This window comes from Mustela nivalis (assembly GCF_964662115.1).
Source record: "Mustela nivalis genome assembly, chromosome: 3".
NCBI lineage: Eukaryota > Metazoa > Chordata > Mammalia > Carnivora > Mustelidae > Mustela > Mustela nivalis.
The window spans coordinates 84,308,712-84,327,653 of NC_139022.1; the positions used below are offsets into that span (position 1 = coordinate 84,308,712).

Genomic DNA, 18,942 nt, shown 5'->3' on the forward strand with positions numbered 1-18,942 from the left:
AGCAATGGCATTTGGCACGAAAAGCAGTATATTTCATTAATGAGAAATTACCTGTGCAATATTTTGAGAAGACATAATCGCCTGGTTATAAAAAATACGGCCAAAGTGATCTCGATCTGGAAATATTTCTGCTTGTCGAGCTAAGTTTGCTCCTCCTGAATCAACTGAAGACAAAGGGAATTAACAAAAGTAAGTACACTTGAATGAACAAAATAGCCTGCACACAGAGAGACTTGTATCAGTGAATCAGTTCTTAATCACATTCACAAAAAACTTGCCCTACCGTCTAAACTCTTCTACAGCATCTTTTTCGAGTCCCCCAACACAGCCAAAAAATTCACTGTTTTCCTCAGATCCATTAGGATCTCCTTCCCGTGCAAAATTCCACTTGAAATGTTTAGGACATTCTCTCTTTTGAAGACAAGCTAAAGCCCCAAAAACACCATAAATTCTTAATCAGCTCAGCTAAAAAAAAAAAAAAAAAAGTCTTTCCCCCTTTTAAATCAATACAAAACCATCTACAGAATTCATGTGACAATTCATCACAGATGACTGCCTCGGGGACTGTTTTTACTGCAGAGGGGAGTGGGGGCTACGAACATCCGCTGAATTCGTAACAGAGCTTGCTGACTTCAGAGCTCTGTGAAATGCAGGGGACAACAGTAGTTCTCCCAGGAAGCTGTTCCTGGGATGACATGATAGAAGGTATGTAAAGTACTCAGTTCAGCACAGTGTGAGTGCACTGAACAGTGTTATGAAAATTCAGCTAGTCCCATGCCTACTGCTCTTGCCTACATCCATTAAGTCCTTCATTGTTCTTTAATACATAACATCCTGTCTCCAATTCATTCAAGCTTGCCCAAGACAGGAACAACATTATACTCTTCACTCCATCCCCTATGGTGTTTGGCACAGCACCTATAAGCAGCAGTAGGGCCCCACTGGCTATTTTCTACAAGTGTGAAAAAAGTTCACATTGTGAGTCAAACAGGTAAATTCCCTTTTGCGGAAAAAAAAAAATCTCTACATCAGTACCTGTTTAAATACCGCACCAGTAATATATGTATGGTGGCATTTCACCAAACTAAACCAATATCCAGGCAGTGCCAATTTTTTTTTTAAAGACTTTATTTATTTATTTGACAGAGATAGAGAGATCACAAGCCAGCAGAGCAGCGGGCAGAGAGAAAGGGGGAGAAGCAGACTCCCCGCTGAGCAGAGAGCCCAATGTGGGGCTTGATCCCAGGACCCTGAGATCATGACCTGAGCCAAAGGCAGAGGCTTAACCCACTGAGCCACCCAGGTGTCTCAAGGCAGCGCCAATTTTAAACTGCCTTGCTTTTATGTTCCTTTTGAAGTACCCTGAGATTTAAGCATTACTTTAATTTCAAATATAAATATACTTTCATAAAGAATTAAATTTCTTTAGGGCACCCGGGTGGCTCAGTGGGTTAAGCCTCTGCCTTCGGCTCCAGTCATGATCTCAGGGTCCTGCGATCAAGCCCTGAGTCGAGCCCTCTGCTCGGTGGGGAGCCTGCTTCCGCCTCTCTTTCTGCCTGCTGCTCTGCCTACTTCTGATCTCTCTCTGTCAAATAAATAAGATCTTTAAAAAAAAAAAAAAAAAAGAATTAAATTTCTTTAAATGGCATTTGTTGGAATTATTCAAGTATTTAACAAAGTACTTAGCACTCAAGAGATCCATAAATATCAGCTATTATTTTTTCATAGTTTGAACTCATTAGGTCCAGACAAAAAGAAAATACACAGAAGGAAAAAACCCACACCCATGTAGAGAAAAAAAAACTGGCATACATGAAAACACTATCAGAGGTAGTTACTCCTCAGGGATATTATTATAGGTAGTTTTTACTTTTTCTTCCAGAGTTTTTAGCAAAGAACGTGTATTTCTTTTGTAATTATAGGAAAAACTAACAATAGTTTTTTAAAAAACCATTGATAATGTCATATACAGCCTTCTAAATAGTATTGTATTTTACCAGCTAAAAATAGTTCATTTTATGACTCTCATGACTTGCCCAAGTAGATGCAGGGGAGTCTGTTTTGCATTGCAATTTCCTGTGCCCGTAAATGTTTCTTCACAGTCACTGGGTAGTAGGAACCTCCTTTGATAGTGGCATCATTGGCAGCAATAATGCATTCCACTCTGAAAGGCAGAAATGTCATTATAAAGAGTATGAGAGACTTCTTCAAAGTTCAAAGGCCAATTACGTCTCATTACAAGACACTCCAATACAACCTTTAACTTCTAGTACATTTCACCAATGACAAGCATTAGTAGACAATCTCAAAACAAGTGTTAATCACAATTCACATACTCACTTATATAATATAAAATGATCACTATGAACATCTTTACAAACTCATACTTAATTTTTAAAGAGTCCTCAGTCTTGGGGGCGCCTGGATGGCTCAGTCAGTTAAGCATCTGCCTCTGGCTCAGGTCATGATCTCAGGGTCCTGGGATCAAGCCCCACTGCCTCACCCTGAAGGTCGGGGGCTGATTTGACACTTGAGTGAATAACAATGTGCTCTTTACCAAATTTAATCTTCTTTATGTTTATAATATTATTATATTTTAAGATTTTACTTTTAATTACTCTCTACACCCAATGTGGGGCTTGAACTTATAACCCCAAGACCAAGAGTCCTACTGCTTCACCAACTAAGCCAGCCAGGCACCCCGATTTATGATATTTTTAAAAATCTCACTTTATATTCCTTATAATTCTAAAAAGTAAGCCCTCTTGAAAATAAAGTAAGGAAGAGCCTCAGAACAGCGGCCCCAGGTAGTCTGGGCTGCTCGCATTAAGGGATGTGGCCAGCAGTGCTCACAAGATAAAGGGGCTTATCTCCTTACAGCATCCATTTTATGGCTAGGAAGCACCTTTCCACATTACAGGTAGCATTTTAGAGTAGAATGCCAATTTTTCATGACTTTGGTGAACAAATCAGACTTCAAAGAAATTTCAGTTTATGGCAGGTTATTGGGACTATGATCTCACACCCCCAGAGTCTATTCGTCCTCCCCTGCCCTGCGGGTACTGCCCTAGAAAAGCTTACAAAGCTCTGAAACTGGGGGCACCTGGATGCCTCAGTCAGTTAAGCATCTGCCTTCAGCTCAGGTCATGATCCCAGGGTCCTAGGATCAAGTCCCTCATTGGGCTCCCTGCTCAGCAAGGAGTCTTCTTCACCCTTTCCCTCTACCCCTCTGCTCTGCTTGTGCTCTCTCTTGCACGTGCTCTATCTCAAATAAATAAAATATTTAAAAGAAAAAAAAAAAGAAAAGAAAAGAAGAGAGAAAAAAAGAAGCTCAAATACTGGAAAGGGGCTATGGAGTCAGAAAAGCTATGGTGAAGGGCGCCTGGGTGGCTCAGTGGGTTAAAGCCTCTGCTTTCGGCTTAGGTCATGATCCCAGAGTCCTGGGATCGAGCCCCGCATCGGGCTCTCTGCTCAGCAGGGTGCCTGCTTCCCCCTTTCTCTCTGCCTGCCTCTCTGCCTACTTGTGATCTCTGTCTGTCAAATAAATAAATAAAATCTTAAAAAAAAAAAAAAAAAAAGAAAGAAAAGCTATGGTGAAATTCTGGCTCTGCTGCTTGCTAGACATGTGACCTTCCACAAGAGACAGAGCCACTTGCCTATTAAAAGGTCAAAGACATGTTACAGAATGAAAAATAAAATTAGTCCACAGAAAGACTGCATTGTATATCTATTAGTACTGCCTACCTAGAATCTATCATTTTGGCAATGGAATTCAACTTTCTTTCAGAAAATGACTCTTACCTAACCCATGTGGTCCAAGTGGGACTGACCCCAAAACCTATCTTCAAAGGTATACACAGGAAGCAGGCCATTCTACTGAGAGTCCACACTGTGGCTCAAGAATGGGCTTGGACCCCAAGGCTCACCCCATAGGAACTCCAGGTGCACCACCCTGCCCACATCCCCACACGTCCACCACCAGGAAGCTCTCAGAACCCAGTCCTCTCGGGTTTTATGTAGACTTCACTGCATAGCCACGACTGACTAATTCAGTGGCCTCCGTCTGATTCAGCCTCCAGCTCCTCTCCCCTCCCCATAGGTGGGGACTGGGGAAGTAGGTAGAACAGAAAAGTTCCAACCCTCTAATCACATGGTCAGTTCTCCTAACAATCAGCCATGGCCTTGGTTGGGAGTTCGCTGATATAACAAAAGACACCATGACCATTCTCAACACTTCCAAGGGTGTGGGGAGCTTTTGAACCAGGAATTATGGACAAAGACCAAATATATAAGAGAAATAAATTCTGCTCATATAAACAATCATGTAGATAGACCAAAAGACCAAATCTATCTATCTTACAAATCACAGTTTTACAGTAATACAGTATATAATTATTATGGTATTATTAGCACTATAACAACACATAATATTATAGCAACACATAATAAGACAAGGTAAAATATATAATTAAAAAAAGTAATTGTGATGGTGCTAGGTCAAGATACAATGGTCAAGGGATGGTAAAAATAACAGTAACAGACCTTACTAACATGGCACTTACAATGTACTTGTTATTCTTTTAAGGCTTTAGATACAGGAGGTATTCCATTTTACAGATGGGGAAACAGGCACAGTTATGTAACTAGCCCAAGGGTAAGACCCAACAAGTGGTAAAGCCAGCAAATGGCTTGAATACAGGCCCTGAAGCAAAACTGAGTTTACTGCATCCACAGAACAGTGAGACCAGAATGGTTACAGTGTTAAGTACAAAGGTAAGGTGAGGAGAGCAGGCAGGGACCATACCCTATAGCCCATGGTGAAAAAACATGAGTTTGCCAGAAACAAACACTGCAGCTTCAATACTGTTTAGCCAGTTACACTTCAGGCAAGGAGTCCTTGCTTCTAAGCTGGTTTATAAATTCCATACAATAAATTTTCTCATTAAATTTCTTGGGGCCTCTTATCAATATATCCAGCATGACTCAAAAATATACAGAGGAGTTGGGGTGCCTGGGTGGCTCAGTGGGTTAAAGCCTCTGCCTTCGGCTCAGGTCATAATTCCAGGGTCCTGGGATAGAGCCCCGCATCAGGCTCTCTGCTCAGCGGAGAGCCTGCTTCCTCCTCTCTCTCTCTGCCTGCCTCTGCCTCTCTGCCTACTTGTGATCTCTGCCTGTCAAATAAAATAAATAAAAGAAATCCTTAAAAAAAAATATATATATATATATACAGAGGAGCAATAAGGGTATAAACGTTTTTTTGGGTTTTTTTGTTTTTGTTTTTTTTATAAACATGTATTTTTATCCCCAGGGGTACAGGTCTGTGAATCGCCAGGTTTACACACTTCACAGCACTCACCAAAGCACATACCCTCCCCAATGTCCATAACCCCACCCCCCTTCCCCCAACCCCCCTCCCCCCCAGCAACCCTCAGTTTGTTTTGTAAGATTAAGAGTCACTTATGGTTTGTCTCCCTCCCAATCCCATCTTGTTTCATTGATTCTTCTCCTACCCACTTAAGCCCCCATGTTGCATCACCACTTCCTCATATCAGGGAGATCATATGATAGTTGTCTTTCTCCGCTTGACTTATTTCGCTAAGCATGATACGCTCTAGTTCCATCCATGTTGTCGCAAATGGCAAGATTTCATTTCTTTTGATGGCTGCATAGTATAAACGTTTTTAGTGACTTAGCGAATGGCTCTGGCTCTGACGAGATTCCGCGATGCCAGAACAGACCTTCAACTTGCCACCCACAAGTGCCTGTCCACTCTCAGTGGCAAGAGGATCACCTGTACTGTGCATCTCTTAAGTAATGGCAGTGTTTCTCTTCCTTGTTTCTTCCTCTTGTTTCATGACAACCCTCTCTGGTAGCTACTATGATCATTCCTTTTTGTCATGAATTACATTCTCCAGATTAAAAAAAACAAGGTACTGAGTGGTCAAGCAATTTGCTAAAGGTCAAATAGCTATAAAATGCTGAAGCCAGGATTCTAATTGAGGCTGAATACTACCAACTGAATACTATACCAACACAATTACTACATGCAATTCAATTTCCTTTCGCTGAGAACTTTATAAACTGAGAACAAGGCACAAAGAGATAAAATGAAAATGAAAAGTATAAAAGCGTAAGTAAGAATAAAATATTACTATATGTACAGGAAAGGTGGAAGGGCAAGCTCCAACATGGGGGCCATCATTATCACTGAGATATAATGAATAGTAACTATCCTACTTAAGTAGCTTATTTAGTGATTATGAATTTAGTTTAGCTCTGCATTAAGTTTATCCTTTTTAATTTTTTTTTAACATGTAATGTATTATTGGTTTCAGGGGTACAGGTCTATGATTCATCAGTCTTACACAATTCACAGTGCTCACCATAGCACACACCCTCTTCAATGTCCATAACCCTGCCACCCTGTACCTCACACCCCCTCCCCTCCAGCAATCATCAGTTTCCTGAGATTAAGAGTCTCTTATGGTTTGTCTCCCTCTCTGGTTTTGTCTTGTTTCATTTTTTCCTCTCTTCCCCTTTGATCCTCTGCCTTGTTTATCAAATTCCACATATCAATTACACCATGTAATGGTCTTTTTCTGACTTATTTCACTAAGCATAATACTCTCCAGTTTCATCCACATCGTTGCAAATGGTAAGATTTCATTTTTTTCACAGCTGAGTAGTGTTCCACTGTATATATATATATATATATATATATATATATATATATACCACATCTTCTTTATCCATTCATCTGTTGATGGACAGCTAGGTTCTTTCCACAGTTTGGATATTGTGGACATTGCTGCTATAAACATTCGGGTGCATGTGCCCCTTCAGATCACTATATTTGTATCTTTAGGGTAAATACCCAGTAGTGCAATTGCTGGGGCATAGGGTAGCTCTATTTTCAACTTTTTGAGGAACCTCCATACTGTTTTCCAGAGTAGCTGTACCAACTTGAATTCCCACCAACAGTATAGGAGAGTTCCCCCTTCTCCGCATCCTCACCAACATCTATCGCTTCCTGACTTGTTAATTTTAGCCATTCTGACTGGTGTGAGGTGGACCTCATTGCAGTTTTTTTTTAAGATTTTATTTATTTATTTATTTGACAGAGAGAGAAGTCACAAGTAGGCAGAGAGGCAGACACAGGGGAAGGAAGCAGGCTCCCTGCCAAGCAGAGAGCCCGATGCGGGGTTCAATCCTAGGACCCTGAGATCATGACCTGAGCCAAAGGCAGAAGCTTAACCCATTGAGCCACCCATGCACCCCTCACTTTAGTTTTGATTTGTATTTCCCTGATGCCAAGTGATGTTGAGCACTTTTTCATGTGTCTATTGGCCATCTAGATGTCTTCTTTGCAGAAATGTCTGTTCATGTCCTCTGCCTATTTCTTGATTGGATTATTTGTTCCTTGGATGTTGAGTTTGATAAGTTCTTTATAGATCTTGGATACTAGCCCTTTATTGGATATTTCATTTGCAAATATCTTCTCCCATTCTGTCCATTGTCTTTGATTTTGTTGACTATTGCTGTGCAAAAGCTTTTTATCTTAATGAAGTCCTAGTAGTTCATTTTTGCCTTTGCTGTCCTTGTCTTTAGTGATGTTTCTCAGAAGAAGTTGCTGCGGCTGGGGTCAAAGAGGTTGCTGCCTGTGTTCTCCTAAACATTTTGATGGATTCCTGTCTCACATTGAGGTCTTTCATCCATTTTGAGTCTATTTTTGTGTGTGGTGTAAGGAAATGGTCCAGTTTCATTCTTCAACACGTGGCTATCCAATTTTCTCAGCACCATTTGTTGAAGAGACTTTTTTCCACTGGACATTCTTTCCTGCTTTGTCGAAGATTAGTTGACCATAGAGTTGAGGGTCCATTTCTGGGCTCTCTATTCTGTTCCATTCATCTATGTATTTGTTTTTGTGCCAGTACCATACTGTCCTGATGATTATAGCTTTGTAATAGAGCTTAAAGTCCAGAATTGTGATGCCACCAGCTTTGCTTTTCTTTTTCAACATTCCTCTGGCTATTCAGGGTCTTTTCTGGTTCCATACAAATTTTAGAATTATTTGTTCCATGACTGTGAAAGAAGTTGATGGTATTTTGATAGAGATTGCTATATTAAATGTGTAGATTGCTCTAGGTAGCATAGACATTTTTCACAATATTTGTTCTTCCAATCCATGAGCATGGAACATTTTTCTATTTCTTTGTGTCTTCCTCAATTTCTTTCACGAGTATTCTATAGTTTTCTGAGTACAGATTCTATAGTTTTCTGAGTACAAGATTCTCTTGTTAGATTTACTCCTAGGTATCTTTATGGTTTCAGGTGCAATTGTAAATGGGATCAACTTCTTAATTTCTCTTTCCTCTGTCTTGTTATTGGTGTATAGAAAAGCAACTGGTTTCTGTGCATTGATTATCCTTTTTTTAAAAAGGTTTATTTTTAAGCATCCACTATGACTCCAAGAAAAAAATGTCTTCACACTGGGTGAATATTAAGCAAATCATAGCTGGCAAAGAGTTGTGGAGAAGTATTGGTGGTACAAGAAGGAAAAAGCGACAATGACTAATGGCTATAGGTGCACTGAAGGCACAAATCATGGGCAGAAGGTGGAGGAACACACACTATAAACCATCATGTGAGTCAAATGCAATTGTATCCAGCTTGGAGTCCAATCACCTAAGGACCCAGCGAAGCTTTGCCGGTGACTTGATCTTAGGCAAGTTATTTACCTTGCTAAGTAGGCTTCTTTACCTGCCTAATGGTGATGATGACTGTAATGCCCATCTCACAGAGCTGTGGTAATGATTAAAACAACTAATCAGTGGGAAGTGTTTACTAAAATGCCTGGTGTGCTAACCTGAGATGGTAAATGTCAGGCCATACATACACATACACAAGTAAACGGAACTTCCCCCAATTAAGATCTCCTAAGTCTAGAGTGGTTCTCAAATGTTACCATTTGTGAAGCTTGAAGGGCTTTAAAAAAAAAAAAAAAAAAAACTGGTTGCTGGGCCCCAATCTCAAAATTTGGTTTCTTTTTCTTCTTTTTTTTTTCCCCAAGTAGGCTCCAAGCCCAGCATGGAGCTCAGTGTGGGGCCCGAACTCAAGATACTGAGATCAAGACCTGAACTGAGATCAAGAGTAGGGAACTTGACTGACTGTGCCACCCATGTACCCCTGATTTGGTTACTTTGTAGGAAGACCTAGTCATCTACATTTCTAGTTAAGTTCTCAGGTGATGCTGAGGCTACCCGGAAAGCACACTTGGAGAAAGACTCATCTAAGACACTGGATTTCATCCTAGATGTGCAAGAGACCACCTACAGAGCCTTGAAAAATGACATAAGCCAAGCCTACACCTGCAGTCTGATTAAACAGGAAGCCTACACCTGCAGTCAGATTAAGCAGGATTTGTGCTGTGGCTTTTTTCCCCACTTCCATCTTTGTTTCTAAAGCTCCACAGATAAATCTCACACATGTTGTGGTAGGAAGCCTCAGTCCTAAATAACACAAACAGCATAAAACTGCACATTCATCCGCATAGCAGTGAGTGGTGGCCCGTGCCTGTCACTCTTCTTCTGGACCCACGTTATTGAGTTTAAGTAGAATACTCACCCTGATACTCTCCCAATGCCTGTAATAATGCCACCAGCGGGGACCTCCTCATTCGCGTATAACTGGTAACCTGCAAACTGAGATAATTCCAGAAATGGAGACCTGAAGGGAAAAAATGATATTGTTGAATTAAAATCACTCAAAAAAAAAAAAAGCATACTTAAACAGCTAAACATGTTTCATGAAAACATGAAAAAGATTAATGAGCCAATGTTTCAAATATGCATGATATATATATATATATATATATATATATATATATATATTCTACAAAAAAAATATTTAACCAAAATCTAGCATGGATATTTTGAGGAATTACATGTTATAGCCATACAACAGAACACTAGGAACCTATTTTAAGAGATGTTGTACAAATGTGCTTATTAGTAGAGAAAGAGACAAGCACCTAACACTGATGTAAGCCCCAAACCTATGCCAGGCTCTATTTTAGGAGCTCCAGAAACCTAACTCATTTGTTCCTCAGAACCACCTCCTGAGGTAGATCCTATTATGGTCCCCACTGACTGATGAGGAAACTAAAACACAGAAATTAAGTCACTTGTCTAAGGTCACACAACTAGTAAGTGGCAGAGCTGGGTTTTAATAAGCAGTCTAATCCCAGTGGGATCAGACTCCTCACCACTGTATTTTTATTCTACCTTTCACTTACTTAAATGTTCAAGATCCAGTAAGCGAGGGGGGAAAAGGTGGTATAAAACACCATCTTTAGTATGATTCTGTTTCTTTTGGGGAAAAAAAAATGTGTCTAAGGGGCGCCTGGGTGGCTCAATCAGTTAAGTATCCAACCCATGGTTTTGGCTCAGATCACAATCTCAGGGTCATGAGACTGATCCCCAAGGCAGCTCTCCGCACAGCAGGGAGTCTGCTTTCCTCCTCTCTCACTGCCTCTCCCCCTCATCCTGCTCATGCTCTCACTTTCAACTAAATATATAAATCTTTTTTTTTTTAATGTCTCATACAGGGGTGCCTGGGTGGCTCAGTCAAACAGAATGGGGATATGGGTGCGTGTCGTAAGAAATACTTTTGGAGTCCTTGTTCCCTTCTCTCCACCTGCACTCCTGGCCTCCCACTGCAATCCTTCAGGAAACCCCAGAGGGTTAGCTGTTCTTGACAACCAGCCTAGAACCTGACATTCTCATCACCTCCACTACTACTAACCTAGTCCAAGTCACTGGCACATCTCCCTTGAATCATCCCTGTAACTCCTCGTGGTGCTTCCACCCTTGCTGCCACCAGTATACTCACAACATAGCAGCTAGAATGACTCTTTTCAAATGTAACTCAAATAGATCATAAGGCTCCTGTTCAAACCCTACAAAGTCTCCTCACTTCTGGATAAAAGCCAAAATTCTCACACTGACCTAAAAAGTCTTATGGAACTGAACCCCATCTCTACTCCCCCCCCCCCTTCATGCCTTCTTCCCCCTAGTACACTGGCATCTGGGGTTCTTGGGCATATCAATACATTCTGCACATTCCCACCTCAGGGTCTTTGCACTGGCCATTCCTTCTGTCCGTAACACTCTTTTACCAGTATTTTCAAGGCTCTGTCTCTTCACTCCTTCAATTTTTTTGCTAAGATGTACCCTTTCAATGAGGCCTACCCTAATCACCTTATTTAAAACTACAACTTGTGGGGCACCTGGGTGGCTCAGTCATTCAGTGTCTGCCTTCACCTCAGGTCATGATCCCAGGGTCCTGGGATCGAGCCCTGCATCGGGCTCCCTACTTGGCTGGAAGCCTGCTTCTCCCTCTCCCACTCCCCCTGCTTGTGTTCCCTCTCTGGCTGTGTCTCTCTCTGCCAAATAAATAAATAAAATCTTTAAATAAATAAATAAAACTACACTTGACTCTCATCTTCTCCCTTACTCTAGTCTATCTTCCTTTTTTCCAATAACATTTATCACCTTCTAATATACCATATAATTTAACACATTTATCATTTATTTTCTATCTCCTCCTGCTACAATGTAAACTTCAGCTGAGCAAGGACCTTTGTCTGTTTTGTTCACTGATGTATCACTACCCTAGAACAGGGCCTGACACTTAGTAGCCTCTCAGTAAAGATTTGCTGTTGGTGGGGCACCGGCTCAGTGGGTTAAGCTTCTGCCTTTGGCTCAGGTCAAGATCTCAGGGTCCTGGGACTGAGCCCCACATTGGGCTCTCTGCTCGGCCGGGAGCCTGCTTCCCCCTCTCTCTTTGTCTGCTTGAGATCTCTCTCTCTCTGTCAAATAAATAAATAAAATTAAAAAAAAAAATAGATTTGCTGTTGGATATACAGAAGTTGCGCTCTTCTTCTAGACTTTAACTTATATAGTCAAATACTGCCAATTCGGTCTTGGGAAGGACCATCTTTGTACTTTTCTTGCTATGACTGAATTATGACTGTACCTGCTTCCCTCCTTCCCTAGACTTTTCTATTCTGCATTCTCAGCTCACTTTCTCCTTTTTTATTTATGACCAAAACATCTGTAGAGCTACAAAATGGTATCCATTCTTATTATGAGATAGTGTGGATTTTACCTAAAAGTCTTTAACACTTTGTGGTTCTAAAATTACTGTCAACAATAAACATAAGTAGTCCTTCAATATTTTTAGTGTTTCCCCCTAGATGTAAAAGCATTCCTTTATAAGGCCTAACATATTAGCCCCCCTAGATTTTATAAAAAGCCCAATTCTCAGGGGCGCCTGGGTGGCTCAGTGGGTTAAAAAAGCCCAATTCTCTAGAGTATAGATTACTCCTATGGAAGAACCACCAAGAGCTCTGATTAATGGCTATGTAGCCTACACATTGTGCAGAAGGTCCCAGTGATTTAAGGGCTTTCTGAAACTATTAATTATGACTATAATTTATACTCTTTTGCTTACCTGATGAAACTTTGTTCTTTGTATATAATAAAATATGCAAATGTAAAAAAATAATAAAAATAAAAAAGATTTGTTGTTGAATCTTAGGGTAAGAACAAATCATTTATTTATAAAACTGTCTAAAAAAGTACCACAGACTAGAGAAGCTGAGGTAGTACTTGGGCTATACGAACCCTGGGTCTATAAGACTGTCCACTCTTTCTCTGGCTAGAAGTTTTCCTCTTGATTTGTGGAGTTGTCGGGCTTTCTCATTGCCTCCTAAGATAAAAACATTATTAGGTTAGATTGATACCATGTAAGGTCTCCAATTAATTTAAGGCTAGAAAAACATAAAATAGCCCAAAATATACTGCTTTTAAAAGCTGAATGTATCGTCTGAGAAACAACCAATTTTCAGATCGTTCACTCAACTTACAGACTTTATTTTCTGAAGTAAATAAACTAGAATTGAAAAAACAAATCAGTCCCTGATTTCATAGCATATCGTACGTTTTCTGAATTCAATGGTAATTACTTAAATAACCTAGTATCTTCTCTGCAACTCATATGCTGTAAATACTGCCTCACCGCCACGCCTTATTAAGCACCTGCCACAAATACCTAGCACTCCACTATATACTACGTGAAATCTGAAAAACCCCTACCTTCATTTGTGCCAGGTAAAAAGCACTACTTTGGAAACAACCTCCAGGGCGAGCACAGCAAGACTTACCTAAAGGTCAGCGACCCTAAACTTTTTATCCCATCTCCAAAGGGGAGAGAGTTGCACACCTAATATATCAATTAAAAAGTCCAGTTTTGTTAGCATCTTCTAGACCAAGACAATCACAGTAGCTGAAGAGTCCACGAGGTCCCCAGATGAGGGTGCTTGAGGCACGTAGCATGCCAAACTTCCCCAAGACTGACGGATGCCCAGCTCGGTGTCTCAGGATTGATAAGCCACTCTCAGCAAGCCAAGGTATCAGATCAGAAATAAAGGATCACACAGTACCTTCATATGTTTAGTTTTCACTGCTGGAAAACTAAACTATGTATGTTTAGTTTCACGAATTTCACAGTAAAATGCTCTCGAGCTAATTAAGTGTTCAGCTACCTCAGAAAGCTATTTCTCTGGGGGGTTTTTTAGGTGACAAAACAAGTTCTTGTCTATTTCAAACAAGCTTCCAATTATTATTTTTCAAACAGCCTTCTCTACTCTCTCCAAGGGGATTTTTTTTTTCTGAAGGGATGGATGGCATATTTCTAAAATTATATCTGCCTTAAGCTTACCAAGAAAATTTTATCACATATCTAACCTTCTTTATGAAAAAAATTCTGGGAGCCAAAGTTTAGTTCCAAAATAGTTCAATGAGGTCAAATCATGGTTCTCTTTCTCTGAACCTCTCAGGGGAACTGAGCTCCTCTGCTGAGGTGGGATTGGGTATAGGAGGTGAGGGTACAGGAGAGTTGGGGAGAGACAGGTTACCAAGGGGCAGAGGAAACTTCTGGGAGAGGCACATTCATTATCTTTATTGCAGTGATAATATATATAGGTATATACATATGTCAAAACTCATACTGTACATTTTAAATAATGCAGTTTACTCTATGTCAATTATACCTTAATGATATTGTTTTAAAATAAACATTAAAAGAGAAATGAAATAAATAAAATCTTTAAAAAAAATAAATAAGGGGCACCTAAGTGGCTCAGTGGGTTAAGCCTCTGCCTTCGGCTTGGGTCATGATCTCAGGGTCCTGGGATCAAGCCCACATCGGGCTCTCTACTCGGTGGGGAGCCTGCTTCCTTCTCTCTCTCTGCCTGCCTCTCTGCCTACTTGTGATTTCTGTCAAATAAATAAAATCTTTAAAAATAAAAAAAAATAATAAAATAAAATAAAAGAGAAATGAACCTAAGGCACTGAAAAGAAAGCCAAGCCTTGCTAAGGGTCTTTAGAGAGTCAAATGACATGAGTGTCTATGACGAGGCTGGCAGGGGAAGGGGTGGCAGAGAGGGTAGAATGACACACAAGTGGTAAGATACGCACACATTCTTTTGCAAGGTCATAAGACAAAACCACCTTCTTAATTCTGCCTAGAGTTTGAATTTGCAATTTGGAACAACTACTGAATACCTGTTTTATTAGGAAAAACCAGAAAAAGGGCTATCCTTGATGGAGATTCTCAGATCACAGAATTAAGCTCCTCAGGCATTTTAACTAGCCTGTGACAGGACACCTGGGTGGCTTGGTGGGTTAAGCCATCTGCCTTTGGCTCAGGTCATGATCTCACAGTCCTGGGATCCAGTCCTGCATCAGGGTCTTTCCTCAGCGGGAGCCTGCTTCTCCCTCTCCCTGTTGCTCCCCCTGCTTGTGCTTTCTCTCTCTGACAAATAAAATCTTTAAAAATAAAAATAAATAAATAAACTAGCCAAGGATATGTGGGCTATGAAACAATGTGACACATTTGTTTTCCAAAGATTACTCTTGAAGATTCTGTGCTATCTCCATTCCCACAAACTCTGAAACAGAGAAGCCTATTCCTTCAGTCTCATATACCATATGGCACTGATTCTAATACACACATTCTGTTCACATTTTAACATCCCTGAAGTCAGGAAGCATTTTACAGTTTACAGGATCTTTCCATTGCTGCCACCTGGGGACAGCATAACACATCTGTCTGCCTCTGCCCGCATAGCACAAATGTCACTTCAACTGTGCTACATGCAAGATGAAATACATGTATCAAGTTAACTTTCATTTTAAAATGTCTTCAGGGCACCTGGGTGGCTCATTCGGTTAAGTGTCTGCCTTTGGCTCAGGTCATGATCCCATGATCCATCCTGGGGTCTAGCTCTGCATCAGGCTCCCTGCTAAGAGGGAAGCATGCTTCTACCTCTGCCCCTACCCCCTGCTCATGTGCTCTCTCTCTTTTTCTCTCCCACAAAAATAAATAAAATCTTTAAAAAATAATAATAAAATTTAAAAAGAATCTTATTTTGGAAATGGCTTTCAGTTCAAGTCACCTGGCCTTCTAAAGTAAACTGTCACACTGACCAATCATGACACAGTAGAATTCAATGGATATTTGTTTATACATTAATATTTTACATGCCCCACTTCATGCAATTTCTTCCAAGCAAAAGGATGTCTATTATTCCATAACTTAAAAACAGAAAATAATGACAATCTGCAAAGTTCTTAGGAAATCTCATTTAATTAGCACTAAACCCACACAGAAATTATTTCCAAGTTATATAACAAAGCAGAAAATACATAATTATGCAAAATTAGTATATAGGATAAATATAACTAACAAACAGAAAATGTTTCAGTTGCTCCAAACAAAACAAAAAGTTCAGTGTATGCTGTGGCTAAAATAAAACCGGAAGAAGCAATGCTTTAAAAATTGATGAATCTGAAATTTTACTGTTTCCCAGATAGTTGGCAGTGCTTAGGAACAGAAAAACTGGCCAAAAGGAAAAAACAAAATGTCAGCACACCAACAAATACACAGTCTTGAAAAGTCAAAGCCTTCTGCTACTAGTTTCTCCTAAAACCAGCAACTATCAAGGATGAACTTCATTAACAGCATAAAATGAAGAATAAATGAGTGTTTACCTAATTTTATTTTCTGCACTCGTTCACGGAGTTGATTTACTAGTACTTTCATCTGCTCATAGTTTTCCTAAAACAGAAACAAAAAAAGAAAGGAAGAGTAATATTAGAAAGCAATTATCTTTTTTTTTTTTTTTTTTTGGCCAAAGTAAGGGTTGATGAGAACATCCCATGCCAACCCCATGTGGCTTCATGCGGGGTCACCTCCCACCATGTTGTGTCACTCCATCGGATAGAAAAGATGAATTTCTGCCTGTCCATCTTTGCCCAAGCTCCTCTTCCTGTCTTCCCTCTCCGATCCACATATTCAAATCTCACCCCTCTTTAAAGCATAGATTGTTTAAAAAAAAAAAAAAAAAAAGCATAGATTGTGTTCCATCTCCTCTCTAACCCTATTTCTGGTCACTCCTACTCATTTTAGGATCTTTCTTCTGTAAGCATCAATTGAACTTCATTGATTTCTATTTGTTTCCCCATTTTAAGGAATATAGCCCTTTGAGAGTTTAAATGCCATCTTACTTTTTGTATCCCACCAATCCCTGCCCCAAGGAGTTTCTAATCAATGCAGAAATACTTGCTTACTGACAAATTACACTTATAAGCAGAGCCCAGGGAAAACAGTATGTCCCATTTTGTTTTAAAAGGAACAAAATTCTATGTTTGCATGTCTTCAAAAATTCTCTAGAGTAATACATAGGAAAATATAAACTGTGAGAGGTGGGAAAAGGGTAGAAGGCCTAACTTTTTGCCATTCTGACAATTTTGTCTGATCAGTTCATTACTTTAGACCAATAAGTAGCGAGTTATTTTTGAAAATTCAGAGTTGACTCAACAAACACATATTGTTCCCCACAATGTCTTTAACATCTCTGATTTAATTCCCTTTCCATGACACAATACAGCTTTCCAGATGCTCAAAATTAGATGAATTCATAGTCTTTATAGTAGAACTCCAGTATTTATTTTCTACAGCTCTAGGAGCTCCCACCGTTAAAGTTTCTGCTACATTCTCCTGCTCTGCAAAATCCAGAAAACAATAAAGAGAGAAGCAGCATACTGTTAGGAAAAGAACCTTTGCCCTGGAGTAGGGAGGTCCCAATCACTACCTACTAGCCCTGTGATAATTTCCCTTTGAGGCCCATCAAGCCCTGTCCAAGGGCAGACAATCTGCCAGGAATAAACTCCAGAATCTGCCTAGAACATTGTTTCTCAACCTTGGCAGGACACTGGAATCACTGGGAAGCTTTGAAAACTAAAAATAAAATAAAGTAAAATAAAAATAACCCCCCAGAGAGTCTGATGTCATTGGTTGCAGGTATGGCCTGGGTATGGCACTTTGAAAATTCCCCAGGGATTCAAATGTCCAACCAAAAACAGAGAAACACTAGCCCATAGTCTCCATACCTGAGCTCCACTCTAGTCAAATTGGAAATCTACCAAAAAGGGGGGTTGGTAATAGGCAAAGAGGCCTTTTACCACCAGAACTTTTTCAGATGACCGCAGTGCTTGCTCATATGGCTAGCACGAGGCAGTGGAAACCAAGAATTTGCTCTTCAATTAAGCCCAGGTTACAGATTTTTACTCACATTTAGCAAATTCAGAAACTCCTAACCTTACGAATTGCCTCGGCCAGAAACAAAGCTCTGGCCTGGAGTACATCTGTTCAGCCCGTCACCAAAAGGTGGCATTAGAGCAACGTGTGTACCACTTGAAGTATATGAGGACATTTTTTTTTTTTTTAAATCAGAGAGAGAGAGGGGGAGAGAGCGAGCACAGGCAGACAGAATGGCAGGCAGAGGCAGAGGGAGAAGCAGGCTCCCCGCTGAGCAAGGAGCCCGATGCAGGACTCGATTCCAGGATGCTGGGATCATGACCTGAGCCGAAGGCAGCTGCTTAACCAACTGAGCCACCCAGGCGTCCCATATGAGGACATTTTCAGCAGCCTTTCAAAACAGGGAGCTACCTACCTTGGTACTGAGAGCCTCCTGGGCTGAGAACAAGTCCTAGTAAGCAGGGGCTGTGTTCTGAACTCCTTTGTCATCAAGAGAACCAGCAGAGGGGTTTTGTAAGGGAAAGACCTCCTTGCGAAAACAAAACGGGGAGGCAGAGTTGGTGGCCAGCTCCCATCCGAAGCTAAAGGCCATCTTCTCTGTGGTGCTCTCTCACCTCACCCTGAGCTTCAGCTGCCACCCTGGGGCTAAGAGATGGGTGCCACTCTGGCTTCAGACCCTGGGCTCCGTCTACCTGCTGCTCAATGCACAGGGTGAGGAAAAGATCTGATTACTGTGTTGTTAAGTGGAAAGGAAAGGTAATTTCCCTGCACAGGCTAAGTTATTATTTTTTGCTTGCTTTTTGCTTCAAGTCTATCTTGTCAACTTCTACCTTTATTCTAAGGTTCAAAATCTCAAAAGCCACCTCAGAGGTGGCTTAGTGTTTCAGAGACCTTCTTTTTTTTTTAAAGTAAGCTCTAGGTCCAACATGGGGCTCAAACTCATGACCCCAGAGGCCAAGAGTCACCTGCTGTACTGACTGAACCAGCCGGTACACCTCAGAAACCCTGACCTTAAGAATCCCCATGGATGGTGAAGTGCCTTCATCAGGGTAGGCAGACTTCCCCAATGCTCCATTGACTGGAATTCCATTTTCTCTCTCTGCTACTCTCTCAGCTCATCCATTTCTTCAATTCACGGAATGACTGATTCTGTGGTTTTTAAGAGGACTTGCTCATTTTGAGTTTAAGGCATTTCTGGAAAGGAACCTCATCCAAACTGTTAGCCCTTGGAACTCTTCACTTTCACGTAATTGGATTAAAAAATACTCTTAAAAATTC

At 40.6% G+C, this 18,942-nt stretch overlaps 1 protein-coding gene across 3 annotated transcripts in view; it reads right to left on the bottom strand.

The window, feature by feature from the left end:
- MCCC2 (methylcrotonyl-CoA carboxylase subunit 2) overlaps positions 1 to 18,942 on the bottom strand; it is a 69,398-nt gene that overhangs the window by 41,722 nt on the left and 8,734 nt on the right. For all 3 annotated transcript variants that reach the window (XM_082722963.1, XM_082722961.1, XM_082722962.1), the window contains exons 2-6: positions 16,116 to 16,182; positions 12,687 to 12,771; positions 9,625 to 9,726; positions 2,037 to 2,164; positions 52 to 164 (exon numbers count right to left, since the gene is read on the bottom strand). In XM_082722963.1, the coding sequence (XP_082579089.1) occupies positions 52 to 164; positions 2,037 to 2,164; positions 9,625 to 9,726; positions 12,687 to 12,771; positions 16,116 to 16,182 (495 nt within the window). The remainder of the gene's footprint in view (positions 1 to 51; positions 165 to 2,036; positions 2,165 to 9,624; positions 9,727 to 12,686; positions 12,772 to 16,115; positions 16,183 to 18,942) is intronic.